At 54.1% G+C, this 27,920-nt stretch overlaps 1 protein-coding gene across 1 annotated transcript in view; it reads left to right on the plus strand.

The window, feature by feature from the left end:
- Positions 1–27,920, plus strand: part of CDH23 (cadherin related 23) — a 437,615-nt gene that overhangs the window by 408,224 nt on the left and 1,471 nt on the right. The window contains exons 42-69 of the mRNA XM_065922525.1: positions 2,367–2,500; positions 3,054–3,263; positions 3,813–3,920; positions 5,587–5,689; positions 6,942–7,067; positions 7,761–7,964; positions 9,429–9,887; positions 13,255–13,371; positions 14,464–14,688; positions 15,564–15,733; positions 15,956–16,093; positions 17,081–17,200; positions 18,897–19,074; positions 19,211–19,422; positions 21,558–21,749; positions 21,942–22,055; positions 22,680–22,809; positions 22,908–23,159; positions 23,239–23,400; positions 24,520–24,776; positions 25,127–25,224; positions 25,589–25,709; positions 25,793–25,872; positions 26,015–26,055; positions 26,204–26,264; positions 26,717–26,846; positions 26,954–27,076; positions 27,457–27,561. Of these exons, the coding sequence (XP_065778597.1) occupies positions 2,367–2,500; positions 3,054–3,263; positions 3,813–3,920; positions 5,587–5,689; positions 6,942–7,067; positions 7,761–7,964; positions 9,429–9,887; positions 13,255–13,371; positions 14,464–14,688; positions 15,564–15,733; positions 15,956–16,093; positions 17,081–17,200; positions 18,897–19,074; positions 19,211–19,422; positions 21,558–21,749; positions 21,942–22,055; positions 22,680–22,809; positions 22,908–23,159; positions 23,239–23,400; positions 24,520–24,776; positions 25,127–25,224; positions 25,589–25,709; positions 25,793–25,872; positions 26,015–26,055; positions 26,204–26,264; positions 26,717–26,846; positions 26,954–27,076; positions 27,457–27,561 (4,370 nt within the window). The remainder of the gene's footprint in view (positions 1–2,366; positions 2,501–3,053; positions 3,264–3,812; positions 3,921–5,586; positions 5,690–6,941; positions 7,068–7,760; positions 7,965–9,428; positions 9,888–13,254; positions 13,372–14,463; positions 14,689–15,563; positions 15,734–15,955; positions 16,094–17,080; positions 17,201–18,896; positions 19,075–19,210; positions 19,423–21,557; positions 21,750–21,941; positions 22,056–22,679; positions 22,810–22,907; positions 23,160–23,238; positions 23,401–24,519; positions 24,777–25,126; positions 25,225–25,588; positions 25,710–25,792; positions 25,873–26,014; positions 26,056–26,203; positions 26,265–26,716; positions 26,847–26,953; positions 27,077–27,456; positions 27,562–27,920) is intronic.

A 27,920-nucleotide genomic window follows, 5' to 3' on the forward strand; every position in this document is an offset into this window, starting at 1 on the left:
ACAAGTCACGACATCCCCTCCCCATCTCTCTCCTCCCTCTGGGTTCACCGACACCATGTTGGTAAATCGGGGGGTGGGGTGCTATTTTCCGCAGAGAGCTGGTTTAGCGACACTGTGGGTGAAGGGATGTTCTCCAGGCCACCCAGCTTCAAGGTCACCTTCCCACCACCACAATCTGAGCATGGAGGGGGCTCCTGCTGGGGGGAGACTGGAGGCTGCCTCAGCTCTTCGAGCCCCACTAAGTTGCAAGGAGACATGTGGTCAAAGAGCACTTGGGAAACAGGCCGTATCACTTGTGCCTCTCCCACCAGCCTCAGCCTTCTCAGAACCTACATCTACCCCTTGTGGTAGGTCCACTCCTGGGACCCCTTTCGTACATCTTCATCTTCTGTGTAAGCCCCCAGCTTCTTCACAGGGATGCCTGGGCTCCTTTTCAGGGTTCCCCTAATGATATAAAGAGCTACCGTGGGTCCAACACACACAGGGTGAACTGGGCCTTGTCCAGCACCAGCACCACCCTGCAATGGCATGTCCTTATTAGCCCATTTTTCAGATGAGAACATGAAGGTGAGATTTAATCACAGGCCCAGGGGCACATAGGAATGAGTCAGCATGCATACCTGGATATGACTGTTGGAAAGCCTCTGATTTTAAACCTCTGTCTCCAGGAGCAGTGGAGTGGTGGGGAGTTCAGGCCCCAGGGCAAGCTCTGAGGAGGGTAACTTGCCGTGTGGGGGGACCTTTGACCTGCCCACTGCCTCACTGAGCTGACCTCCCACGGGTCTAGCTTGGGCCCAGCCCCCATCACCTCAAGCCTGCTCCCCTGAGCTTCAGAACCTCTTCCCTTTCTTCCAGGGGGTGGCTGTCTTTGGAAAGAAGGCAGCTGGCCATCTGCTTGCACATGGCCAGGGGCTGAGACAGGGCTGGGAAACCCCTACAAAGGGAATCCCCAGTCCTCTGGAGACCTTGGACTATCAGGCTCAGGAAATCCTGCTTCAAGCAGCTTCTGCCCCCAACTAAGCAGGGTGTAGCCCCTAGGGCCCCCGGGAGCGGAAGGGCTGGTGGGGACTGCCAGCCGCAGGTGGGCCTCGGACGGGCTGTTTTGGTGAATCAGAGCAGTGGGAGCTGGGGGCAGAGAGTTATGAAGTAGGATGTGTAGGAGCAGGCAGAGCAAAGTGTTGGGGAGCTTGGGCCTCTGTCCTTACCGCACCCTAAGGCTGTGTGTCTGAGCAAGTCAGCGCCCCACCCTGAGCCTCTGCCCCTAAATGTCAAAAGGGAAAGCGAAGGAAGTCACTTTCTCCCTGTCCCCGTTTCCTGGGGGAGTGCATGGAGAGCAGCCCCTCTTCCTGTCGGTCTCTGCTGCTCCTCCCTTGTTCATCTTCTCTTACTGTCAGCCCTTTGAGTGCTCCCATGCACCTGGGACCCCACTCACTCCCCTGGCATTCCCCCGACCCTGCTCTTCTCCTCCACTCCCTCCCTGATCTTACCCTTCCCACCCTGGCCAGCTCTGGGTGCTCAGTCCCATGTGCAGAGAGCCGAGATGCAGAGCACTGGGTTTGAGTCTGGGTGCTGTTGTTAACTTGCAGTGGGAGAGCTTGAACCAGTCATCAGCCTTCTTTCCCATTTCATTTTCCAAAGGACACTGGATGGTGTCTGAGATCTCTTCCCGTTCAGAGCCTGAGAATCTGAAGTTCTTACCCTAGGCATTCCCAGACATCTGGCCCCTCAGCCAGGCCAAGACTGAGGCCACAGGGCCAGCTGAGGGTCCTCAGAAACCTCAAGAAAGGAAGTCAGGGCCAACCAGGGGCTGAGTGGTGGCCACCGGCCCGGGAGAACGCTGGCTGCGCTCCACCTGGGTCAGCACTGGGGCTGAATGGAGGCAGCTGGGGCTTCCCTGTCCTCAGTCCCTCCCACTCCATCCTCCCTGGCGCCTCACCACTGGCAGGGTGCTCCTCTGCGGTAAGCTTTGCCCTTCCCCAGTATCCTGTTTTGCAAGATGAGCTATCTGGAAAGAATAGCATATTACGAAGTTTCCGATACCTTCGTTCATTGATTTCTGATCAAGGGTGGAGAGAAAGCAGATGCCTGTGTAGAAAGGGAGCCCCCACTTTTTCAGCATAACCATCATACCCCAGGTGGTCAGGGCTGTCAGGGCCTGAGTGGCGCCCTGTCTGTGGGACCCCAGCAGTTATCTGTCCCCCTCCTCCTGCTGCATTTCCCAGCCTTCGGCAGGTCCTGAAGCTGGGGACGCTGGAGGCCCCTCGCCTCGACTGTAAGGCTCACTGGAAGAAGCGGAAAGAGGCTTGGGCTCCCCACCACTCCCAGCCATTCTCCGCTGACTCCAGCCTCTCCTGGGCGACACCCAGGGGAGTTTCTGATCTCTCCCGTGGAGGGGGTGCTGCGGGTCCGGAAGGATGTGGAGCTGGACCGGGAGGCCATTGCTTTCTACAACCTGACCATCTGTGCCCGAGACAGAGGGGTGCCCCCGCTCAGCTCCACGGTGAGTCTGGGGGTCCTGTTCCACGGACTTCACCTCCCCACCCCCTGAATTCTCCGCAGAGACTCCTCTAAACACTGCCACCCTCAGGCCCAGAGCGGCCTCAGGCTGCTGTAGAGCCAGTCCAGGCCCTCAGGTCCCCTAACAGACCTGCGAGTCCTTGTGGGGCTCACCCGTGGGGGCTGGGCCTGGCGGCCATGGCCACTCAGCACTCCCAGGGGAGACTTTCCTGTCAGCCAGGCCTCTGCACCTGCACTCTGCTGTTTGCATCCTGCCTCTGCCTCTTTACCTTTTCTGTCTCCCTCTTATCCTCACTTTCATCCTCTTGCCGCCTTTGTTATCATTTTCCTTTCTTCCCCATGACCAGATGCACCGCTGCCTCCTTAGGTACTACCACTTTGCTATCTTGCTCCACCTGCCCCCGCCTCCACTGTCTCCTTGGCCACCATGTCCCCTGTCCCTTTCTCTTCCTCCTCTCTCTCCCTCCATCTCCCCCATGCCCCCTTCTCTCCTGGTCCTCCTCCTTCACCTCCTCCTCCCCCTTGACCTGCCTCAGATGCTGGTGGGGATCCGGGTGCTGGACATTAACGACAACGACCCTGTGCTGCTCAACCTGCCCATGAACGTCACCATCAGTGAGAACACCCCCGTCTCCAGCTTCGTCGCTCATATCCTGGCCAGCGATGCTGACAGCGGGTGCAACGCCCTCCTCACCTTCAACATCACTGCAGGCAACCGAGAGCGGGCCTTCTCCATCAATGCCACGGTAGGGCCAAGTCTGACCCCAGGGAAGCCCCCGGGATTTTTTCTAAAAGAGAGAACCATGCCCTAGGGGCTTTTCTTCTTTACTGTCTGGGTTTCTGCTGGTTCCACTTCCTCTTCAAGTCTCTGCCCTCCACTGGCATTTGGGGGTCTCTGGAAAGCTTGGAATCTTGGATTCCTAAGTGAGCCACTTCTGTGATCCCTGTCACCCCAAGGCTTGTCATGTGCAGGGATGGGACCAGAGCTTTGGTGTCCCTTGGTTTGCATCAAGGTGCACCAAGAAATCCTCACGTGGCCTCTTGGAGTGTTACTAGCTGCTGACCCCATGGAATCCTCAGAAGGACCATCCCTTTCAGGCGGCACAACCTGGGCGCAGGGGGATCTTGTCCTAGCAGGACCCTGCTAACCCACTGTGGTCCTCAAGACCATATCTGTAGTGATTTAAGGAGGTCATCCACAGTCACTCCTGCAGGCACAGCAGTTGGGCCTCGGTGAGCCAGAACCCAAAGTGGGGGACAAGTCACCCCTCAACTCACCAGTCTCTACCTCCCAGACAGGGATCGTCACAGTGAACCGGCCCCTGGACCGTGAGCGGATCCCAGAGTACAGGCTGACCATCTCCGTGAAGGACAATCCAGAGAACCCACGCATAGCTAGGAGGGTGAGACTGCAGGGGGTGGGGTGGGGGAGGGGCACGGCTCTGCTGGATTTATCCAGGTGGCATGGCCTGGGCTTAGATGCACAGGCTTTACAGTAAGCAAGTGCTCAGTTCAAATCCCATTTCTGCCTGTCAGTGGGTGTGTGGCTTTGGCAAGTCAGTGTTCCTTAGCTTCTACTTTCTCTTCTGCAAAATGGACACACACCTATCCCAAAGTCACAGAGAGGCCTCGAAGGAGCCAATATCTGTAAAGTCCTTGGCACAGTGCCTGGCACATGGCAAATACTCAGTAAACACCAGCTATCATCTTTTCTCATCAAACCACTGATACTTGGGCACACAGGACTGGGGGAGGAGGAGGGTGCAGGCAGGGCAGGGGGATACATGTACTCTGGGATTCTGAAGGGGTTACATTTTCCAGGTGGCTTTTCCCTCAAAGGGCTTCGCTGGTGGCTCAGACAGTAAAGACACCACCTGCAATGTGGGAGACATGGGTTCGATTCCTGAGTTGAGAGACCTGGGTTTGATCCGTGAGCCTGGAGAAGGGAATAGCTACCTACTCCAGTAGTCTGGCCTGGAAAACTCCATGGACAGAGGAGCCTGACAGGCTACAGTCCATGGGGTCGCAAAGAGTCAGACATGACTAAGTAACTTTCACTTTCCCTCGAAAGCCAAAAAGTTGTCTCTCTTTACTAAGAGGAGATGGGTATTGCAAAGCAAACAGTGCATTCAGGGGTAGGGTCAGTCCTCTTCCCCTGTCCATGAGGTCTGGGTCCTGGACAGGAGTCCTAGGGTCTGGCTCATCGCAGCTCTGCTTCTGACTAGTTGATGGCTCAGCCCTTTCTGGGCCTTGGTTTTTGTGTCTGTACTGGCTGAGGAGCCTTAAGGTTGGAGGTCCTTGCAGACCGCCAGCATTCTCATCCTGTGTGCCTTCCCTTCCTTCCTTCCTTCCTTCCTTCTCTCACTCCTACCTTTTCTCTCCTGCTGTCATGCCCTCCCCCTCCCCCCCTCACACCTGCCCTCTTAGGAGGGCCTGGGGCATCCCAAAAAGGAGCAGTATGGAGTGATGGGAAGGAAGCTTGGAGGCTGCTGGGCCCCATTCTGCTGCTAACTTGCCATGCAGATTTGAGTAGTCACCCCCCTCTCTGGTTCCCCCATGTCTGCAGTAAAGAAGCTTCTAGGGTACTGGGAGGTTCCGAGAGATAAGCATTATACCTGTGGTTTTTGAAAGGTGTGAAGTGCAGTACCGGATGAGAGTTTGGATGAACTCTGACCAGGGCACGAGGCCAGCCAGGAGGATCTAGAAACTAAGGTTCATCTTCCTAGCCGAAGTCCTTTCTTATGAGATGGGACATGACTCAATACCATTTACATCCATTCTCCTGTGAACGTCACAACATCTCTGTGAAAAGGAGTTAAGATCCCCATTCGTCAGATTGGAAAACTGAGTCCCAGAGAAAGGAAAAGATTTGCCCAAGGCCACCCTGTGAGCTGCTAGCACAACTGGGGCTTGAACCCAGGTCTCTGGATCCATGGTGTGGGCTTTTTAATCATCTACCTCTCTTCCATGACCTTCCTCCCACCCCACTTCCCAGTCTTCCTCCCCTGGAGTGCTTTGCCAGAACCAGATCATGGCCTACAGCCTGTCCTCCCGTTGTGCCTCCCTCAGGATTTTGACTTGCTGCTTATCTTTCTTGCGGACGAGAATGACAACCACCCCCTCTTTACTGAGAGCACCTACCTGGCGGAGGTGATGGAGAACTCTCCTGCTGGTAGGTGCTGGGCCCACCTGGGAACCCCTGCTGCTACCAGGCACCCCTTGAGCTCGGATGCCGAGGACTTCCTTGTGCCTGCTGGGGGCCCCGCTGAGGCCTGGCTGAACACAGACCTGGCAAGTGCAGAAGGGTGTGGTGGGGAGAAGGGAGTATAGCTCTGAAGGGCTGGAGGACCAGGGCTGCCAGGCTCCTAGAGGCCACCAAGGAGGCCACAGGTCTGATTGGAGGCAGTCATTGGTCCCCAAGACTGAGAAGAGCCCCACTTCCCCTTCTCAAGGGGCATTTAGCCTTAAGGACTACCCAGGAAGGGAATAAGCCCACTCTTTGTGCTCTCCCGACTCCAGGAGCATGGGGCATCCTGGAGGCTTCTGAAAGCTCAGGGAGCATCTGAAATCAGAAGCCGGGACCAGGCCTCTCACAAATCAGTGTGGCCCTTCCCCCACACACGTGCACTGAGTCTCCTCTTCACTGTCTCCCTGAGGACGTCCTCTCACTCCTCCTCCAGCCCCCAAAGCTTGGAGTCTTAAGTTGGGAAGAGATGAGCTGGGATACTCCCTGTCTCTGGCTGGGTGTCTCCCCTGTAGGAATATGAATCTTAAACCTGCCTGTGTACATGCTCACACATGTGCCAGTGCACGTCCATGTGAGGCATAAGTGCAGCTTACACCCTTGCAGAGATACGCATGGGTGCCTGCACGATGCACTCCATGTGCAAATATAACCTCCTGTGGAGGCAGAGTGCACAGCCGGGGGCCTCCCAGGCCTGCGAGCATCATAGAGTGAGTGCTCGTGGCCGAGTAAACGCGGAGTCCCACGCACACATGTGGGACTAGCCTTGAATGGTCAGGCAGCCGTTGGAGCGTTGTGTACACACATGCGTGGGCAGACTGGGCTGGGGGTGCATACCTAGACAGGGCCCCCCACACGAGGAGGGGATGTCAGGGAGCCCCCAGACCCTCCCACGGTGGCCAGCCTCAAAGGCTGCTGGGAAGGCCGGCGTGCTCAGGGCGGGCCGGAGGGGCTTGCTCACCGCTGTTGTGTTTTCTCCCCAGCAGGGCTTTGAGGCCGCTCCCCAAGCATCTGCGTCAGTCTGCCAAGGCTGCCGCAGCCCGGCCCAGGGCCCCCACCCCGTCCGCCTCACCTCCCCTCCTCTCATCCATTGTCAGCCATGGCTCACCGGGACGGGGTGGGGGGGGGGGCGGGCGGGGGGTCAAGTTGGCCCTGCAGTGACCCCTCTCCCCCGGCCCAGGGACCTCCCTGACGGTGCTCAACGGGCCCATCCTGGCCCTGGATGCAGACCTGGATGTCTACGCTGTGGTGACCTACCAGCTGCTGGGCGCCCAGAGCAGACTCTTCGATATTGACAACAGCACCGGTGAGGCCTCTGCGCACACCCCCAGCTCTCCCAGCCTAGCCCCAAGTCTTCCTTCTACCAGTCTCCGCCACTCAATCTAGGGTCTCCTTTCTCAGTGCTGGGTCCAGGCTCTCCAGAGGGACCCCATTCCTTACAGCCCCCATCTTCCAGCTGGATTAGGCCACCCAGGGGCCAGCGAGGAGGAACCAGGAAGAGGCTTGGGGTCAGCAGAAGTGACCTGCTGACACATAAACTCTCAGCCTCGGTAGAGAGCCCCCAGAAACCACTCCCTCTTCTCTCCTCCCCCGCCCAGGGGATGGGGCCCCTAGTCTTCCAGAAGAAGCAAAACATCCTCAAACCAGACTCAAAACTCCTGTGTTGCGTCAGTCTGGGCCTGGTCAGTTTGGTGACAGGAGACAAGGAGGGATGTACTAGCACCTCTCTCAACAGAGCTGCTCAACCCTCCAGCCTGAGGCACTCATCCCAGGCAGAACTCTGGAGAATTGCCGAGGACACCTGGGGAGGGGCCTCCCTGAATGTTGGTTGTTGAGCCTTGGAGGAAGGAAGTCCTTGTGTTGCTTTCTCTGCTCCTCTTTCATCTCTGTCCCCATCATGCCTTACCTCTCTCTGTCCCCCCTGGGTTGGCTCTTGCCTGGTTTCCCCACCACATCCCTTCTCCTTTGTACCTCCCTGGCCGGTGGTGCTGGGTACCAGGTGTGGTGACAGTGAGGTCAGGTATCGTCATTGACCGGGAGGCCTTCTCACCCCCGGTCCTGGAGCTGCTGCTGCTGGCTGAGGACATCGGGCTGCTCAACGGCACCGCCGACCTGCTCGTCACCATCCTGGACGACAATGACAACTGGCCCACCTTTAGCCCTGCCGCTGTCACCGTCCACCTGCTGGAGAACTGCCCACCAGGTAGGCAGGGGTCAGGCCCCAGCCCCCAGATGGGAGGTGTTCGTGTGTGGGGATTGGAGCCTCACAGTTTGGAGACAGAAATCGCCTGCAGTGGGGAGAAGGATGGGCAGTAGGGTGGGCGGAGAGGGGGTCAGGAGACCCAAGTCCCCCTCCCTTCCCTTCTCAGACCTACAGTGTCTTATATACAAAACAAGATTATTAAGATATGTTCCCTCCATGTTCCGTATGGAAAGACTGATTGTTTCAAAGCCAAAATAGGATTAACATGATTTCCATCAAAATCAAATATTATTTGGGAGATAAGTTTGATTCTAAAGAACATTTTGAAAAATAAGTGTAATAAAGCTAGATTTGTCTTACCAGGTTTTGCAACATATTACCAGTATTTAAAACCACATGATATGAACACAAGACTCTGAGACAAGGTAGCCCAGCAATAGTGATGGGTAAATTAAGAAATGTAACATTAAGTCATAAAGGAAATGATGAAACCAATAGTGAAAACTGTTTAGTGTGCAAAACATTTGTTCATATTTAGCGTAGATTCTCATCCCATATCAGACACCAGAAAGAAACCCAAAGACATCCTAAAGAAAATATAAAAGAGTATAAAACATTAAAAGATAAAAGAAGACACTTCAGGTAAATATTTATCTGCTTTAAAGATAAGGTTCTAAGCATTTAAGAAACAGAAGAACATAAAAAGGAGAAAAATATTAAGTTCTGGTACATATGAACCATTTCAACTTCTTTACATCATATAACCAGTATCAAAAGGTGAACTAAAAACTGAGAAAAAAAAGATATTTATCACAAGTTATTGTAATTATATAATTTGTATAAATTGACCAAAAACGGGCAAAGGGCAAAAACTGACACTTTGCAAAAGAGAAGATACAACTAATCACTGAATTATTAAAACATTGATCAGTATAAAATAATCAAAGAATGCAAAATAAAATAGGACACCATTTTCCTAGAAAATTGCAGATGAAAAAATGCATAAAAGATGGATGTTTATTTGCAAAATAGAATTAGACTCACGGACTTTGCAAACAAATTTATGGTTACCAAAAGAAGCTGGGGGTGGAGGGATAAATTAGGAGCTTTAGATTAATAGATACACACTACTATGTATAAAATAAATAAACAACAAGGACCTACTGGATAGCACTGGGAACTATATCTGATATTCCTACAATAACCTATAATATAAAAGAATATATATCATATATATATAACTGAATCATTTTGCTGTACATCTGAAGCTAGTACAACATTGTAAATCAGCTATACTTCAATTAAAAATAAATTTTAAAATAAATATATAACAAAATAACAAAGATAGGTGCTAGCAAGGCTGTTGTGAGAAGAAGCCCTTGTGACCCCCAAGGAAAGTATCTCAGTGTGATGTTTTTATATAAAAGGTAACTGTTCAGCTGCTCCCCATTCCCACCCCCACAGGATTCTCAGTCCTTCAGATCACAGCCACAGACGAGGACAGTGGCCTCAACGGGGAGCTGATCTACCGAATAGAAGCTGGGGCTCAGGACCGCTTCATCATCCACCCGGTCACCGGCATCATCCGTGTCGGCAATGCCACCATCGACAGGGAGGAGCAGGAATCATATAGGCTGACAGTAGTGGCCACCGACCGGGGCACCGTCCCTCTCTCGGGCACAGCCATCATCACTATCCTTATCGACGACATCAATGACTCCCGCCCCGAGTTCCTCAACCCCATCCAGACGGTGAGCGTGCTGGAGTCAGCTGAGCCAGGCACTGTCATTGCCAACGTCACCGCCATTGACCGTGACCTCAATCCTAAGCTGGAGTACCACATCATCGGCATCGTGGCCAAGGACGACACTGACCGCCTGGTGCCTGACCAGGAGGACGCCTTTGCCGTGAATATCAACACAGGTACAAAGGCCTGCTCCCCTCCAGCCCTCCTCCTGACCCCCTGCCCAGTCTCCTGGCTCTCTGCTTTCTCCCGTGCCCTCCTCCTTGCTGCCCTCTCTCTCTGCTCCTCCCTACCCCTCAGCTGCTCCTGCCTTCTCTCTCCTCCCTCCTACTGACACCATGTCCTTCCGTCTCTTTGCCATCTCACCCCTGGCTCTTTCCCTCTCTCCCTTCTCTTCTTCCTTCTCCCTTGACCAGATTCCTAATTATCTTACTCTACCAGTATTGTATGAGTGTGCCCATCTCACCACACTCATGATAGCATTAAATATTATAGGAAAATTGCATTTTTAATATGCATTTCTTTAATAACCGAGTGGCTGAACACTTTCTTCATATGTATCCAGGCCATTTAACTTCTTTCTAAGTTTCACACACACACACACACACACACACACACACACATAGGTATACACACATATGTATTTCTATGTTTTATGTGCATGTATGTACACCCTTAATGATTTTCTTACACTATTAGAAAACAAAGGGGAACTGTGACTTATCTTTCACAATTTATACAGCTTATAAATTTGATTTTAATTTTATTATTTTTCTAAAAGTTCAACATTTTTGCCTCTGAGGGGAGTTAAGGAGGGGACATGGGACTAACTTAGAGGTATACTTCTTGGATGGCCCAGAGAAGTGACAGAAAAACTAACATGGCTATGACAAAATGCTAAAAATCATTGTTATTCAGAGAAATGCATGGTAAACAGCAATGAGATATTGGTTTTCCATATGTGATCAGCTGACATTAGGATGCTGGACAGTATTGAGTATTGGTGACAATGTGGGAACATCATACACTGCTGTAGGAATTTTGACTAATTTCATTTCTAAGCAACAATCCAGCAATACCCAATGACCCAGCAATTCTGCTCCCAGGAAGCAGAATTGTCCCGAGAGAATAGCAATTCTATCCCGAGGAAGTTCTCAGGTTGATAATGAGACTATTTGAGGATGTTCACTGCAGTGTTATTGGTGACAGAAGCTTGGAGGCAACCAAGGCATCCATCCCTGGGATAGTGGGGAGTAAAATGTGGGGGGTGCACATCCTGGGATGCTAGGCAGCTGTTAGAAGCGATAGATTAGGCTCACACAGAGAAACATGGGTGGGGGGACCTTAAAATCAAGTGCTTACTGAAAAGGATAAGAAACAGAATTTGTTATATACATATATATACGTGTGTGTGTGTGTGTGAGTGTGTATACACTCAAATCCCATTGCATAAATATAAAATACATACACAAAAACAATACATGATTTTCAGGAACACTTTCAATAAATGCACTTTAATACATCGCCCAAAGGGAGGAGAGAAGGGGAGACGAGTGTGAGAACAGAAGGGAAAAGATACATACATAAAACAAGAGTGATGCCAGTGACCATCATGTGCAAACAACTAAAGAGTACAATTAACTCAATATGCCTCTGAGGTCCAAAGGAAAAAAGAAGACAGGAAAACCATGAGCCACTAGGAGGAATTAGATAGCTTAGTCCTGAGTCAGGTTAGCAAAATTCCCACTGCAGCGGTTTCTCAGGACCATGGAGAGCTGCCCCATGTCCCTGCCCAACTTTATGCATACTGTTGCCTCTACCATTTTTTCCTGTTCTCTCTCCAACTGACTCTCTTCTCTGTTTTCCTTTCCAGTGTCTTCTCTGCCCCTCTTTCTCATGCTTTCCCCCTCCCTTGCTCACCTCTCTCCTCCTTGCTAGAGCCTCAGCCTGCTGGGTGCTCCTCTCTTACTAGGCTCCCCCTTGCTCCCCTAGCTTCCTGCCCCTCTGCCTCTTCCCATCCACCCCATCCCTCCCAAATCTCCTGCCCTGGTCAGCTCTGAGCCCTTCCGTCCCCCATGCCCTACTCTGCCCCATCCCCTCTGCACCCTGAACTAACTGATGTTAACCCTCTTCTCTCTTCCTCATGGCTGGCAGGCCCACAGGTTTGAGCTCTGTTTCTCTGTCACTTCCCACCTCATCTCTTCTCTGCTTCACCCCATCGCCTTCCTCCATACCCACCACACCCCCACCACCCTTCCCATCCCGTGGGACCTGGGCCAAGGCCGTGGCCCAGCCTTTGCAGACTGAATGCAGCCACCCTCTCCCCATCCTCGCTCCCCAGCCTCGGGGACGGGGAGCGAGAGTAGGAAGAGGAGGAGGAGGAGGAGGCAGCGGCCCAGGGTAAGTGACTGCCCCATGGTGGGGGACCCGAGGAGGACAGGAGTTCAGCAGGGGGAGTCTGCCAGGGGGGGGACTCCAGACACCCCAGTGCCTGAGAGGGAGCTGGGGGAGAGAGGAGGCTTCACCCTAGGATGAGGCCAGTGGGAGGAACAGCCACCAGGCCCTCACAGTGGCAGGAGGAAGAAAGGTCCCAACAGAGCCAGGCCTGAGATCGGCAAAACTCAGTCTGTCCAGTTCAAGCCCAGGCTTCTGGAGGGCTTCTCTGTGAATCAGGAGCAGGCTAGGGCTTGGGGGGCAGTGGGTAAGAGAGAAGGAAACAGCTCTTTGTTGTACAATTCCTTTCTCAGGTGGCCATGCCACCACCTGCCCCCCGGACCCCGTTATCATGACAAGGGGGTGGGCCTTACTGTCCAACTGTGCCACTGCTGTCCCTTCCAGGAACCCCTCTCAGGGATTTTCAGTGCATTGACCTTCCTTTATGCTTGATCTCCCTAGAATACAAGTGTTTTTAAGTTATAAAATATATATAAAATTTACCATCGTAACCATTTTTAACTGTAAGTTCAGTGGTTCAGTATGTTCATGTCATTGTGGAATACAAGCTTCTTTTTTTTTTTTTTTTTTTTTTTTTTTTTGGCCATGCAATGTGGCTTGTGGGCTGTTAGTTCCAAAACTAGTGATTGAACTCAGGCCCTTGGCAGGGAACGCATGGAGTCCTAACTACTGGACCACCAGGAAATTCCAACAAGCATTTTTTTAAACAAGCAATTACATAGCACTTTCTATGTGCCAAGCCCTGTTCTAAGCTCTTTACAAATACATTAAATTCATTTAATTGTATAATCTTCCAAGTAGCCCTCTGCGGTAGGTCCTGTAATTGTCCTTCTCTCACAAATGAGGACACAGGGGTGCAGAGAGGTTAGATAACTGCCGGGCTGGTGAGCGGTGAGTGAGGGGCAGAGTGACGTGCCCCCGCTTGCAGATGGCTGTGGTCTCATCCAGCTAGAGGAGACTGATAAGTTCCAGGTCCCCTGGGGACCACTGTCCATGGTGGGAGAGTCGGGAGGGTTGGCCAGGAGCACCCCTGGGAGGCCCAGATTTTAGAGGGTTCCGCTGGGACTGAACCTGACTTCATCTGGTCTACAGGGTCTGTAATGGTGAAATCCCCTCTGAACCGGGAGCTGGTTGCCACCTATGAGGTCACTCTCTCTGTGATTGACAATGCCAGCGACCTACCAGAGCGCTCCGTCAGTGTGCCCAACGGTATAGAGAGGCAGGCCTGGTCCTGGGAGGGAGCAGCGGGACCGGCTACAGGGGCTGCCAGTAGTCAGGCTGCATGAGCAGGGGTGGGGGCCGGGGAAGGTGGCAGCTACAGCAAGGCTGGGGGTGGCCCTGTGTCCCTGCCATTAGGCAGAGCTCAGCAGTGGGGGATCCAGAAGCCCAGAGCTGTGTGTGATCTTGAACTCTCAGCCTCAGAGTGGGAGGGAGGCATGGTAGATGCTGGAAGGGGACTGAGAAAAGGATGGGTTGATGGAGACTTAGGTTGGAATCCCACTGTCAGAACTGGTAACCAGGGTGTAGCTGAGATGTGAGACAGGAATTTCAGATCTGCTAAGAAGCCACATGGTCAGGCCAGAGGCAGCAAAGAGCAAGGCAAGGTGACTTGAAGCCACAGACACCGCAGCAGAGAAGAGAAGGGCATGCAGGCTGCCTTCTGTGTCTGGGCACAGGCTGTCCTGCCTGCGGCATGAGCTGGGAGAGGCTGCTAGAGGCACTAGATCTTGCCAAGCAGGGAGCAAGGAGGGGGATTTAGGGATGGCGTGGCCTCTGCCATGAGGCGAAGACAGCTGGGGTTGGGGAAATACTGGCTGGGGCTTGGCAGATACTGGCTGCTTATCTTTATAGCCCAGAAGCCCTAGTTTTCAGGAAGGGTGGACCTAGTCATCTGCTACTTGTCCCAGGCTCAGAGGGCAAAGGGCCCAGGCTGCTTATACAGAGGGAACAACTCAGAGGGAAACAAAAGGTTGAATCATGGAAAAGGGTCTTACAGATCATCCGAGTCCTGTCTCCTGGGACAAGTTAGGAAACTGAGCAACGGTAATAGCCAGGGCTTCCACCAAGGTTTCCAGTCAGTTGGCAGAACGCAAGCCCCTTTCCGTATGGAAGAGTGAGCGACCTGACCAGAGTCAGGGGGCACAGGCCACCACCCGAGGCTAGGGCCAAGCGTCAGGGAGCCCCGGGAGGTCTGCAGTGAGATGCTGCCATCCTCTCCGGGCCTGGCTGAGACCTAGGAAGGCCTGACCCAGCCACGCCGGGGCCCTCTCATGCCACTCTCACCTGCTGCCTCCACTCCAGCCAAGCTGACGGTCAACATCCTGGACGTCAATGACAACACACCCCAGTTCAAGCCCTTCGGGGTCACCTACTACACAGAGCGGATCCTGGAGGGGGCCACCCCAGGCACGACGCTCATCGCTGTGGCAGCTGTGGATCCCGACAAGGGTCTCAATGGGCTGATCACCTATACCCTGCTGAACCTGATGCCCCCGGGCTATGTCCAGCTGGAGGACTCCTCAGCAGGTGGGCGGGAAGGTCTGCCAGAGGAGGGCTGGGGAATATGTGTCTGTGCCTGCTTAGCCTCCCAGAGGGGCCAGGTTCACTTCTCACCCTGCAGTTGAGGCCCCACCATGACCCCTCAGCGGGCGGGGCCAGATCCCATATGGCTAACATTCTAGTCACTCCCACATGCCTGACCTAGAAGCATGGATGGGATGCCTCGCTCTCACTTAGGATGGAAGCCTTCTTCAGCATCTGCTGGAAAGCTGGAATAGTCCCTCACCCTCTCTACCACTCAAGCTCCACAATTAGTATCACTTAGGGAACAAGTAGGCCAAGAGAGAAGTGTCCCGGAGGGGGTCCTCGACTTGTTTTTGTACATTCCCCACCCCTTTTTTTTTCCATTTTTGACTGCACTGGGCCTTCGTTGCTGTACGTGGACTTCCTCTAGTTGCAGTGCGCGGGCTCAGCAGTTGCGGCGCTAAGGCTCCCCGTTGCAGTGGGGTTTCAGAGCACACGCTCTAAGGGTGCCTCCGGAGTTGTGGTGCACAGGCTGTTGCTCCACAGCATGTGGAATCTTACCAGACCCACACCCCCTGCATTAGGCAGGGATTGAACCCATATCCCCTGCATAGGCAGGTGAATTCTTAACCACTGGACCATCAGGAAAGTCCCCTTCTGACTTGTGAAAAGCTTTCTCACCCTTCCAGTGAGGAGAAGAGCTAGACACCAGTTATTCTCAGCCCTCTGGCCAGCCACTGGGCAGTGAGGCCTGACCACCCTTCTCCCTCAATGGACAGTGCTCATCCCTCAGAGCCCCAGATCCTTCTCTTCACACTTCAGAGAGCTTCCACGAGTGAGGGGTGGCCAGAATGGCAGTGAGCGTCTCTGTGTCTTAGGGAAGGTCATTGCCAACCAGACAGTGGACTATGAGGAACTGCACTGGCTCAACTTCACCGTGAGGGCCTCGGACAATGGGTCCCCACCCCGGGCAGCTGAGATCCCTGTCTACCTGGAGATTGTGGACATCAATGACAACAACCCCATCTTTGACCAGCTGTCCTACCAGGTGGGTGGCCAGGCCAACACACTGGGTCTGGGACCCATGCCCACTCCTCGGGACCTTTGGGCATCTTCTACTCCCACCCTGCCAGCCTTCAAGTCCCGTGGGAATGACCGTCCATGAGTAGCTTGATGCCCTGGGTTGTCTGCATCAGTGAGTTTCTTGGACAAGCGCAGAGACTCTAGACTGACCACAGCCCATGCTTTCTCTCTGCCCACTGGGCTCCAGGAAGCTGTCTTTGAGGATGTTCCAGTGGGCACAGTCATCCTGACGGTCACTGCTACTGACGCTGACTCGGGTAACTTCGCCCTCATCGAGTATAGCCTTGTGGATGGTGAGGGCAAGTTTGCCATCAGCCCCACCACAGTAAGTGGGCAATGGAGGGCCTGGATTTGGGGAATGGGAAGTGGGAAGGGCTCAGGGTCATAGGCTGAGAAGCCACCAAAAGCATTGCAGTCACCCCTCTGTTTCTGGGTTCTGCCACCTGGACATCTATAGCCTCAGAGGCCTTCCAGTCAAGTTGGCAAGCACTGTTCTCAGAGTCCCAGACATCCTTAAACTTCAGCCTTTCTGTCCCAGCAGACCTGGAAGGAAGTGGTCAGTCTTTTGGAAGTTGCCCCTTGTGGGACAGAATCTGAGATTTGTCTCCACCAGCCTAGGAGACTTGATTCAAGTCCATGAGACTGCTTTTTGAAACTGCCCAAGAGAGGTATAGGAAGCTTTGTAGACAGTGGGCACAGTAGCTGAGCACCTACTGTATACATGGCTCTGTTCTCAGTGCTGGGAGAGGGAAGAAGTGCCTACCACACACTCATGTTCCCTCATGTTCCCATGAGTCTCAGACTTGTGGGAATGCAGAAGCTCAAGATTTTGAATGTCGGCAAATTGGTTCAAAGTTGCTGTTCCAGTACAAGGAGGGAGAGAGAGAGCCCTGTGGCCTGGGGCTGGCTGGCCAGGCAGAGCCTTCCCCACTTGTGAGGCTGAAGCTGGACTTTCCCTCCCACTGCCTGCCCACATCCCCCTGCACTCTGCCCTTTCAGCCGGGTTTCTCTCCTTCCTCTTGGTGTGAACAATAAGACATACTCCCAGCCTGGCACTATGACTGTGAATACTTGTGGGGCACTTCAAGGTACCTGGCCCGGGAGTGAGCTCCAGCCTGGGCTGTTTATCCCGTCTCCAGGTAGACTCTGGAGTAGTGAAGGCAATAAGAGCCACTTTCTGCTCCACGGGGCCGGGGCTGTTGTCTCTTCAGTGTTATATCTCCAGAGCCCAGAACAGTGTTGGCACATAGCAGATGCTCAATAAATATCTGCCAAACTGATGAAGGACCAGACTCCACCCTCCCCCTCCTAGGGTGACATCTACGTGCTGTCCTCTCTGGACCGGGAGAAGAAGGACCACTATATCCTGACTGCCTTGGCCAAAGACAACCCTGGGGACGTGGCCAGCAACCGTCGAGAAAATTCGGTGCAGGTAAGGGACCTTGATGTGGACACTAAGGACTGTGGCTGTGGACGCAGCAGGCAAAGCCTTTACAGGATGGGTGCTGCAGGGCAGAAGCAGGACCACCTTGACCCCTGAGACCTGTGGTGGCAGGAGAGAGAAGCTAGAGCTTAGCCAGGGTTCACAATGACTGTGGCTTAGGGAGACGGGGGCTCTGTAGGAGGAACTTCTTGTGTCAAAGCCCTACTAAGGCAGCTAAACATACATGTAAGTAAGAGTTAGTTGCTCAGTCATTTTCAACTCTGTGATCCCATGGACTATAGCCTGCCAGGCTCCTCTATCCATGGGATTCTCCAGGCAAGAATACTGGAGTGGGTTGCCATTTCCTCCTCCAGAGGATCTTCCTGACCCAGGGATCAAACCCAGGTCTCCTGCATTGCAGGCAAATTCTTTACCTTCTGAGCCATCAGGGAAGCCCAAACATACTTGGGTGTAATCCAAATAAAGCCTGGGGCTCCACATGCCCCACTGTCTCCACGGTGTCCCATTGAAAGAAACACAGTCCAGCAACCAAACATGATTATAAAGCATTTATCTTTATTTATGTCTCAGAGAACATTAATGAGGGATCAAATTCATAACCCCATTCCCTGTCCAGGTCTAGCGTCTGCACAGTTTCTCTGGGGAGGCCAGCATCCCACCTTTGCTCTGTCCCCATTTCTATCCGAAGTCTTTCTCCTCGAGACTCTGCTTTCTCTTCTTTCTCTCTGTTCTTTTTGGCCTTTCCAGTCCTGTCTTTCTGTGTTCATTTCTTCCACTTCTCAATAGTAACCTAACCATCCAAAGAAAAGTCTCCTGAAGGGTGGGGAGGTAAGAAGTTGGGTTTGCAAAGAAAAATTCTCCTTAGCAGGTAGGGGGCGGGGCTGGGAGCATCTCTCCTGTCACATAGGCAGGAGCTGTGGTGGGGAGAACACAGTATTTGTAGTCCGGAGTCTACACTAGCTGAGCACACTGCATGTAACCTCTCTGAGCCTCGGCTGCCAGCAATGCAGGGAAAGAGAGGCAGGGGCAGACATGGGGAGGCCTCCCTCCTAGAGCAGTGATGAGTCCAGGAGATGGGAGGTAGAAAAGTGCTCTGTGCCCTGAAAGAGGTCCTTGGTGTCAAGGCTGTAAAGGGCTCTGGTGCAGGTGCGGTCAGGCAGGGCCACAGCAGCCAGGGGGAGAAAAGTCCTCCTGGTGTAGCCAGAGGACCTGCCCTGGGCCGTGGGCTCAGCAGACAGTCCCAGGCCAGACACAAACACCACTCAAGAGGGGCCCTCAAGAGTGCAGGCGTCGCAGTCCCGCATTAAAGTCCAGAGATCAGAGTCAGATGTATGGGGCCACTGTGGGAAGGGAGGAAGGACGGAGTAGAAAGTGGGTGAGGAGGGGTCCCTGCTGCAGGACCCAGACACCAGACTAGCTGTTAACCACCATGCTAGCTGCTGAGCATTTCCTCAGGCCAGGCACTGCACATGCACCATCACAGACGAACCTCACACGCTCTGAGAGGTAAGATTCTCTTGTCCCCAACGTACATGTAAGAAAACCAAGGTTCAAAGGGTTAAGGAAATATTTTGAGGTCACACCAAACAGTGGGCACTATCCACCCCAGCTTACTCTTGTGTGACCGGGTCACCTGAAGCAGGTCCCACTGCGCTCCTGACCTTTGACCACAACCCCCCTCCAGGTGGTGATCCAGGTGCTAGACGTCAATGACTGCCGGCCGCAGTTCTCCAAGCTCCAGTTCAGCACGAGCGTGTACGAGAATGAGCCGGCAGGCACCTCTGTCATCACCATGATGGCCACCGACCAGGATGAGGGCTCCAATGCGGAGTTGGACTACTCCCTTGAGGGCCCCGGCGTGGGTACGTAGCCTGCTCCCCCCTCCCATGATGCTTTAGGGGCTGCAGCCCCAGGCCAGGCAGAAGGTGGGGGGTGGAGGAGGGACGGGAAGGGTATCTCAGCCAGACCCATGGCCTGCTCTCCTACCCCACCTGTCAGAGGCCTTCCACGTGGACATGGACTCGGGCCTGGTGACCACAAAGCGGCCACTGCAGTCCTACGAGAGGTTCAACCTGACCGTAGTGGCCACAGATGGCGGGCAGCCCCCGCTCTGGGGCACCACCATGCTCCTGGTGGAGGTCATCGACGTCAATGACAACCGCCCCATCTTTGTGCGCCCACCCAATGGCACTATCCTCCACATCAGAGAGGTACTGCTGTCCCCGGGGCCTCCTGCCACCTGCACCCCTTTCCAGTATCCAGGCTACTTCTATATTCTGCAGTCATCCTGCAGCCTGAGGCTAAAGGGGCCCCCACTGTGAAAGCAGGGAAACTGAGGCCAGAGTAGGGAACCAGCCGGCTCAGTGCCACACAGGGCCATACTGAACAGTGGTTAGTAAGAAGGGCTGCACCAGCCAGAGCCCTTGGATCCACATCTGACTCTATCACTTACCAGCCAGACGACCTTGAGCAAGTGACTTCTCTGAGTCTTTTTTTTTCGTCTGCAAAGTGGGACTAATAATAGTAGGTGTCCCACTCTCGCTCCTAAATGTCTGCCAAGGACAGTCTCCCCACAAGTCACTTCCCCCATACTTATCTCAAAATAAACACGCAGGCCTTTCTGTCTGTCTGTTGTTCCTGCTGATACCAGTGTTGGAGACAGCCTGTGACCTAAGGATGAACATCAAAATAAGAAACAAGGGGAAATGGCTGAGCGTCTGTTTCCAATTCTTCTTTCATGCCTTGTTCTCAAATGTCTTATAAAGATAGGGAAGGACTCCTGCCCTTCCCCTCCTTCCTCTCAGCACCAAAGCCCAAAATGCTCCTTGAAAGAATACTTGGGGTGTCTCCCACTTGTTCTTTTCTCCCCAATGAGAAAATGCTCTTTTCTGTCCAAAAATGAGCCAGTGGGCTCAGCATCTCTCTGCATCTCAGAATGTCCTTGCTGTCACTCTGACTCATTTGAGGTCCCACATGATAAATTTCTCCCAGGGCTGAGCTCTAGGAAACACTACACTTTTACCTTGTGATTTTTTTTTTTTTAACCTGTGTCTACTGCAGTGATACAATGGCCCTCTTTTCTTTGTTCACTAGAGAGCTCAGAGTGGTCAGCCCACCTTGATTGATGTACATGTTAGTGTACACACCTTCCCTCCCATCCCTCTGTTTCCATCTTCCACCAATAATTTTTTTCTCTACCCTGATTTTTTTAACCCATTCACTCTTATAGTTTACACATTCTTGTCCACTGCCTGCCTCAAATCTTCTTTACAGAATGAGGCAACATATAAATTAATAATAATCTAGTTCTTTGTAACTTTCCTGGTGGCTCAGACAGTAAAAAATATGCCTGCAATGCAGGAGACCCAGGTTCAGTCCCTGGGTGCAGAAGATCCCCTGGAGAAGGAAATGGCAACCCACTCCAGTATTCTTGCCTAGAAAATCCCATGGACAGAGGAGCCTGGTGGGCTACAGTTCATGGACTCACAAAGAGTCAGACACAACTGAGCGACTGAGCATAGTTCTTTTCCACACCAAAGGGCCCCTTTTACTAAGGGGTTTTTTTTTTTCCTTTCAAGGGGTCCATATTTGAAAGATTCATGTTTCTCGAACAACCAGCATTTGTTAAGTAATTACCTCTGTCATCCCACTTTCAATCTATTAGATGTAACTCCCAGTTGGAGTTTCTGATTGTCATGATCAATGAGATAAACAGTGAAATCATGCTGAGTTGATGCTTTTTTAACAGAAAGCCAAAAACTTGTTCTTTTTCTTGTGCCCTTGGCAACCTTTTCATGGGCCAATGTTGATGTCTATTAGGTTTTTTGATAGCTCAGACTTAAGGAACTTGGGATCCTGAGGATCAGAGAAGAGAAGTGGCATGTTCAGTTCACAGAGTGAATTAATAACAGACTTGAACCCAAATGTCCAATCTCTAGCCACCAAATCACCCTACCTGCATGCCCTCCCCATTTTCAGGGACCTCATTGGGTGGATGTGTTCTTTGGGGATACCTAGGGCCCCTGTGATTGGAGTAGTAGGCCCAGAAACAGAGGGTGGATCTGAGGGTCTTCTAAACCTCAGCATGCAGTGCGATGGAGGGATGGGATAGCCCTGGAAGGGCAGTCACCCCGAGTCTGGAACATGGTGGATCCAAGGCTGGACTGTCCGTGGGCAGTGGCCTTGGCTGGGGGTGGGGGTGAAGGAACATTCTAGCAGGTGCTCAGACTCCAGGAGAGTTCAGCCAAGCAGACAGGCATTTCCTAGGAATGCTGAAAGGTGACAAGGACATTCTGCTCTGCGAGCTGGGATTCTCTCAGGATACCTCCTTCTGTACCCCCCGCAGGAGATCCCACTGCGTTCCAACGTGTACGAGGTCTACGCCACGGACAAGGACGAGGGCCTCAACGGGGCCGTGCGCTACAGCTTCCTGAAGACGGCAGGCAACCGGGACTGGGAGTACTTCACCATCGACCCAGTCAGCGGCCTCATCCAGACCGCGCAGCGCCTGGACCGGGAGAAGCAGGCAGTGTACAGCGTAAGGGGGCGGGGCCTGGCACGAGGGGCGGGGCCCAGTGTCGGGGGCGGGGCCGGCCGAGAAAGAGACCTCCTTCTGGCCGCCAGACCACTACGTCCCCACCTAGAATGTCTGCGAGGGTAGTGAGCTGTCCTCCGGGGGGATGCCTGCCTGGGGCCCTTCGTCCGCTCTGACGGCACTTCTCCTCCCCAGCTCATCCTGGTGGCCAGTGACTTGGGCCTGCCGGTGCCGTATGAGACCATGCAGCCGCTGCAGGTGGCCCTGGAGGACATCGACGACAACGAACCCCTCTTCGTGAGGCCGCCAGTGAGCTTACCCTTCCCCTGCACCGGTCACACCACACTCTGTGCACACTGTGCTGCAGACACACGTGGTCACTGGTGGAAACTGCCCGGCACTTCACAGAGTATTGTCTGAGCAACTACTATGTCAAAGCACTACCCGCAGTCAGAAAGCAGACAGAAATGCCTGACTCCTGGAGCTGACGTGCCCATGTCTGCATACACGCTCACAAAAGAACCCTGAAAATCAATTCTGCTCTAGTGAGCTGGGGCTGAGCCTCTTCGTGTGGACTCAGACTCTCTAACCTGGTGGTTTTCTCATCTTGTGTGCACACAGGGTGCGATGTTTCCTGGAGACCACACGTATGTGTGTGTGTAAGAGTGTGTATGTGTGCACATGCAAGCCCCCTTGTTCAGGTCCTAGGAGACCTTGGAGAATGTGCCCAGCCAGCCCTGCCCTCCTGGAGGAAGTCGTGGGTGACACTCCCTCAGGGCAGAGCAGGGGTCCTCCCTTAAGGTTACAGCGGTTTCTCTAGACCTGGGCAGGAAATGCCCTCAGCACCCATGAAGGCACTGCCCAGTGCCCTCTGGCAGGAGCAGAGGCTCAGGCCTTCCCTTGGCCTCCCATGACCTCCCTCTCCCCCTGTAGAAAGGCAGCCCCCAGTACCAGCTGCTGACGGTGCCCGAGCACTCACCACGAGGCACCCTTGTGGGCAACGTGACAGGCGCTGTGGATGCAGACGAGGGCTCCAACGCCATCGTGTACTACTTCATCGCAGGTGGGGCCCGGCAGGGTGATGCCTCTCTACCCTGGGGCTGGAGATGACCCACATGTGCCCCCTCCCGGCCCCTCATGCTGTGCCACGGTCCCCTTCAGCCGGCAACGAAGAGAAGAACTTCCAGCTGCAGCCCGACGGGCGTCTGCTGGTGCTGAGGGACCTGGACAGGGAGCGTGAAGCCGTCTTCTCCTTCATCGTCAAGGCTTCAAGCAATCGAAGCTGGACACCTCCCCGCAGGCCCTCCCCAGCCCTTGACCTGGTCACTGACCTCACCCTGCAGGAAGTGCGTGTCGTGCTGGAGGACATCAATGATCAGCCGCCACGTTTTACCAAGGCTGAGTACACTGCAGGTGCAGGGACCAGAGCCTGGGCCCGGGGTGTAGGGTGGCCTCTCCTCTGCCGCTTATATTCATCTGCCTATTCCTGCAGGAGTGGCCACTGACGCCAAAGTGGGCTCGGAGTTGATCCAGGTGCTGGCCCTGGACGCAGACATTGGCAACAACAGTCTTGTCTTCTATAGCATTCTGGCCATCCATTACTTCCAGGCCCTAGCCAATGACTCTGAGGACGTGGGCCAGGTCTTCACAATGGGTAGGGGCTCCAACTACTTCATGTATTGTAGGTCTGGACGAAATAGGGTCTATGGGGATACCACAGGGTATAGGTGGCCAGTCAGCCACATCAGTCCTTCTATTCACCCATCCAACCATCTCTGTATCTACCCACCCACTTTCTTCTCTTCTTCCCATCTCCTCATCCATCCATCTACCCATGCATCCATTCATTCGTCTGCCCATCCATCTCCCCATTCTCCTTTCCATATATCCTCCTATCTTTCCATTTGTGCACCTCACCCTCCCCTGCATCAGGCATTGTGCTAGGTAGGCACTGGGGAGCCGGAATTCAAAAAGCACACTTCAACCTAAAAGTATGCGTGGTTGCTTGTGCATCTGCCTGTGTGGAGAGCTGAGCATCTCTGGGTTAGGTTCTAGGTGTCCCAATCTTACCTCCAGCCCCTTCCCTACACTTTGCTGCCCACAGCAATCAATTCAGGTTCTTTGGCCTGGCTTTCTAGGCTCATCAGTTCTTCCTTCTAATCCCGCTTTCTGGTTCCACAGCCCCTTTTATACCCTTAAGGGCACGGCTCCCACTCAGGCTGAACTACTCACCATTCCTTCAAGCCTGCTTCACAGCATCCTCCCCGGGCATTGGATCCCTTTGTGTTCACTTCCTGGAACACCATCCTGGCCTTCACCTCTGTCTTCAGAATGCTCCCCTCACCATCCTCTGAAGTCTAGTTCATGTGCCACCACCTCCAGTCACACCACCAGACAACCATCACTTTGTCCTCCGAGTTCCCACTGCTCTTAAACTAATAAGCAGCTTGCTGCAGGTCACAAAGCTACAAAGTGGCAGACTCTGATCCCAGATCTAAGTCTCTGAATCCAGTCTTTTAAGAGAAGGCTGTGCCATACCAACGCCAGTCATCTTTCTGCTATGGTTGTGAAATTCCAAGGCGCGTGTGTTACATATGAGAAACAGACACACGGGGCTCAGAAGTGTTCCACAGCCTCCCAGGATGGGATGGCAGAGTCCAGCTTGTCATCCTTGGGTCAGTGCAGCCCAAGTTGTGTTTTTAGGATGCCGCATGTTTAAATAAAACTTAGAATTCTCTAGAGAAAGTGCACCAGCCGTGGGCTCTCCCTGCAGGGAGTGTGGACGGCATCCTGCGCACCTTCGACCTCTTCATGGCCTACAGCCCCGGTTACTTTGTGGTGGACATCGTGGCCCGGGACCTGGCGGGCCACAATGACACGGCTGTCATCGGCATCTACATCCTGAGGGACGACCAGCGGGTCAAGATCGTCATTAACGAGATCCCTGACCGCGTGCGTGGCTTTGAGGAGGAGTTCATCCGCCTGCTTTCCAACATCACTGGTGCCATCGTCAACACCGATGACGTGCAGGTACCCTGAGGAACCCGCTCTGGGCCTCAGGGCAGTGGAGCAAGAAGTGCGGCCGGGACAGGGGCAGAGCAGTGCAGAGAGATCGGGGTGTAGGAAAGGGATCAGCCATTTCTGAGCTGCCTGAGCATGGTCCTTCCAGGTCTCTGGGCCTGTTTCCTCCTCTATAAAATGGGGCTAATACTAAGTGTTTGGCCCAGTGCAGCTCAGTGGTCAGCCTCGAGCTTGATCCTTGGTGAGCATTCAGTCGTGCTAGGGTTTCGGCAGGGCAGGGCAGGAGAGGCTGCTAGGAGAGGCCTGCCTCTCCCATGCCTTGCCCCTGCCACACCTCCCATGATGCCCTTCTCACCTAGTTCCACGTGGACAAGAAGGGTCGGGTGAACTTCGCACAGACGGAGCTGCTCATCCACGTGGTGAACCGCGACACCAACCGCATCCTGGACGTGGACCAGTGGGTGTGCGTCTGTGCTCAGCTGTTTGCCCCACCCTGGAGCTGGGGAGCAGGGTGACACCATCATGCCTGTTGTATGGGAGGCTCTCACCCAGGGATGGGCAGGGCAGGTAGAGAGAAGGTGTGTGAACAGAGATCCACCCCCTGAGTCTTACTCTTCCCATGCGTGAAATGGGAGTATTACAGCAATTGTGAGGATCAAACAGGATCTTATGTGAAGGGATGGTAAATCTGTAAGATACAGGGTTATCCGAACTGGGTAGGCCTGAATTTCACAAGGCTTGGTGGGGGGTGAATTTGGAGGCAGACTGGCCTGAGTGGGATGAGCTCTGAGGAACGGCTGAGGCCTCTGCCCCTCGCCCAGGGTGATCCAGATGATCGACGAAAACAAGGAGCAACTGAGGAATCTGTTCCGGAACTACAACGTCCTGGACGTGCAGCCCGCCATCTCTGTCCGCCTGCCCGATGACATGTCCGCCCTGCAGGTACCCCTGGTGACAGCCACCCCCACAGTCCCCGTGCTGCGCTGGGTGCTCTCACCCACTCAGGCCTGGCCCTGCTCCCCTAGATGGCGATCATTGTCCTGGCCATTCTCCTCTTCTTGGCTGCCATGCTCTTCATCCTCATGAACTGGTACTACAGGACCGTGTGAGTGACCCCCACTGCCCTGCCCTGAGACAGGCTGACCAGCCCTGCTCCGCAGACAGTCACGGAGGCAGGCAGGGCCATTAGGCCCTAAGGTGCCAATCCAGCCCCAGCCTCCTTCACCAGCCCCTCTGCTTCTTTCTAGACACAAGAGGAAGCTCAAAGCCATCGTGGCTGGCTCCGCAGGTAAGAGGGCTGTGATGGGTGGGGAGGTGGCAGGGGCCCCTGAGGGCCTAGAGTGACCGCCAGGGCCTCATAGGGCTGGCTCAGGCCCAGCTCCCCAGCCCCAGCAGGGTGTACCCCTCTACCCCACACCCCAACCCATCTCCTACAGGGAATCGTGGCTTCATTGACATCATGGACATGCCCAACACCAACAAGTATTCCTTCGATGGGTGAGTGGGGTCCCTGAACCCTGCTGGGTGCACTTTAGGAAGACACACCCTGGACCAAGCTGGGGTAAAGTCCCCACTGCCTCTCAAGCCCTGAGGGCATCATGGACCGGCTGAAACCTGGGATGCAGGTGCCCCCTGCTGGGCCAAACACCCCTCTCTCCACCCTGACTTGTGGGCCGCAAGTTCCAGGGAGGCATAGGTTTTGGACACCGGGTGCAAGGGGAGGCCTCTGCACCAAAGCTGATCGTGATGGGGATGTTGTCCTGGTTCTTGTGGGATCTGTGAGGGGAGGACGCACCCACAGGTGCCACAGGCAAGGGGTGTTTCTTACCACCCTCTACCCCCAGTCCTATGACAGATATGGCTGAGGAAACGGTGGGGGCCCGTTTCCCTCAAAGGCGTCATAAGTGTCCGTCCACTCAAGCCTCCTCCCAACCCTACTCCATCTGCAGGGCCAACCCTGTGTGGCTGGATCCTTTCTGCCGGAACCTGGAGCTGGCCGCCCAGGCTGAGCACGAGGATGACTTGCCAGAGAACCTGAGTGAGATCGCTGACCTGTGGAACAGCCCCACCCGCACCCATGTGAGCCTGGGCCGGAGGGGGCGGGGACAGTCAGGAGGGACATGTACGTGTGTGTACACATGTGCATGCCGTCTACCTCTGCGCCAGCTAATGCCTCCTCTCCCCAGGGAACTTTTGGGCGTGAACCAGCGGCAGTCAAGCCTGACGATGACCGGTACCTGCGGGCTGCCATCCAGGAGTACGATAACATTGCCAAGCTGGGCCAGATCATTCGGGAAGGGCCCATCAAGGTGAGTCATCCTGGCAGGCTCCTACCCCCAGACCCCTGGCTGGGCTTGGACTTACTCCAGAGGATGCAGGGAAGGGGGGAGTGGCCTGGGAAACAGCTCCCTCCACCTCCAGGGCCTCGGCTAGACCTGCCCTCTGGGGGGCCAGAACAGATAGCGGCCCTGGGCTGATGAGAAGCTGCTTCAGCCCAAGTGGCCTCAAGGCCAGGACTCTGGCGACATAGGTCCGGCTGGCCGCTGTCAGCAGGCTCTGTTCCCACCCTCTACCCTAGGATCAGATGCCCAGAGGCACCTTCCATTACCCCCACCTGTTAGGGGGGTGAGTGGGGGGTGGGGCAGGAAGGGGAGGGTCTTGGTGGGGGTTAACCCTCTCCCTCCCCCAGGGCTCGCTGCTGAAGGTGGTCCTGGAGGATTACCTGCGGCTCAAAAAGCTCTTTGCACAGCGGATGGTGCAAAAAGCCTCCTCCTGCCACTCCTCCATCTCCGAGGTAGCGGGTGGGCCGGGAGCTGTGTGCTGTGCCCCAGCCCTGGGGGTGCTCTCTCCCTCTCCCTCTCTCTTTCATCCTCCTCGGAGTCTCTAAGATGTAACTAGGACCCAAGACCGCAGTGGGTGGGGGTCCAGGGAGTCAGAGTGTTGGATTCTGCTCTCTGGACTCTGCAATGGACTTTCCCAGGGATGGGTGGGTGCTGAGGCAGTGTTTACCAGATTTGAGAAACCCCCAAGAAAGTATCTTTGAGAGATCATGTCATTTTTAGAAACTGACTGCAGTGCCACATCACTCACTTTGAACAGTCAGACTTTGTCTAAAAACTTCAGGTTTCCGGCTGGGCCAATATTCCCCACCGA

The sequence above is a fragment of the Muntiacus reevesi genome, chromosome 2 (assembly GCF_963930625.1).
Source record: "Muntiacus reevesi chromosome 2, mMunRee1.1, whole genome shotgun sequence".
NCBI lineage: Eukaryota > Metazoa > Chordata > Mammalia > Artiodactyla > Cervidae > Muntiacus > Muntiacus reevesi.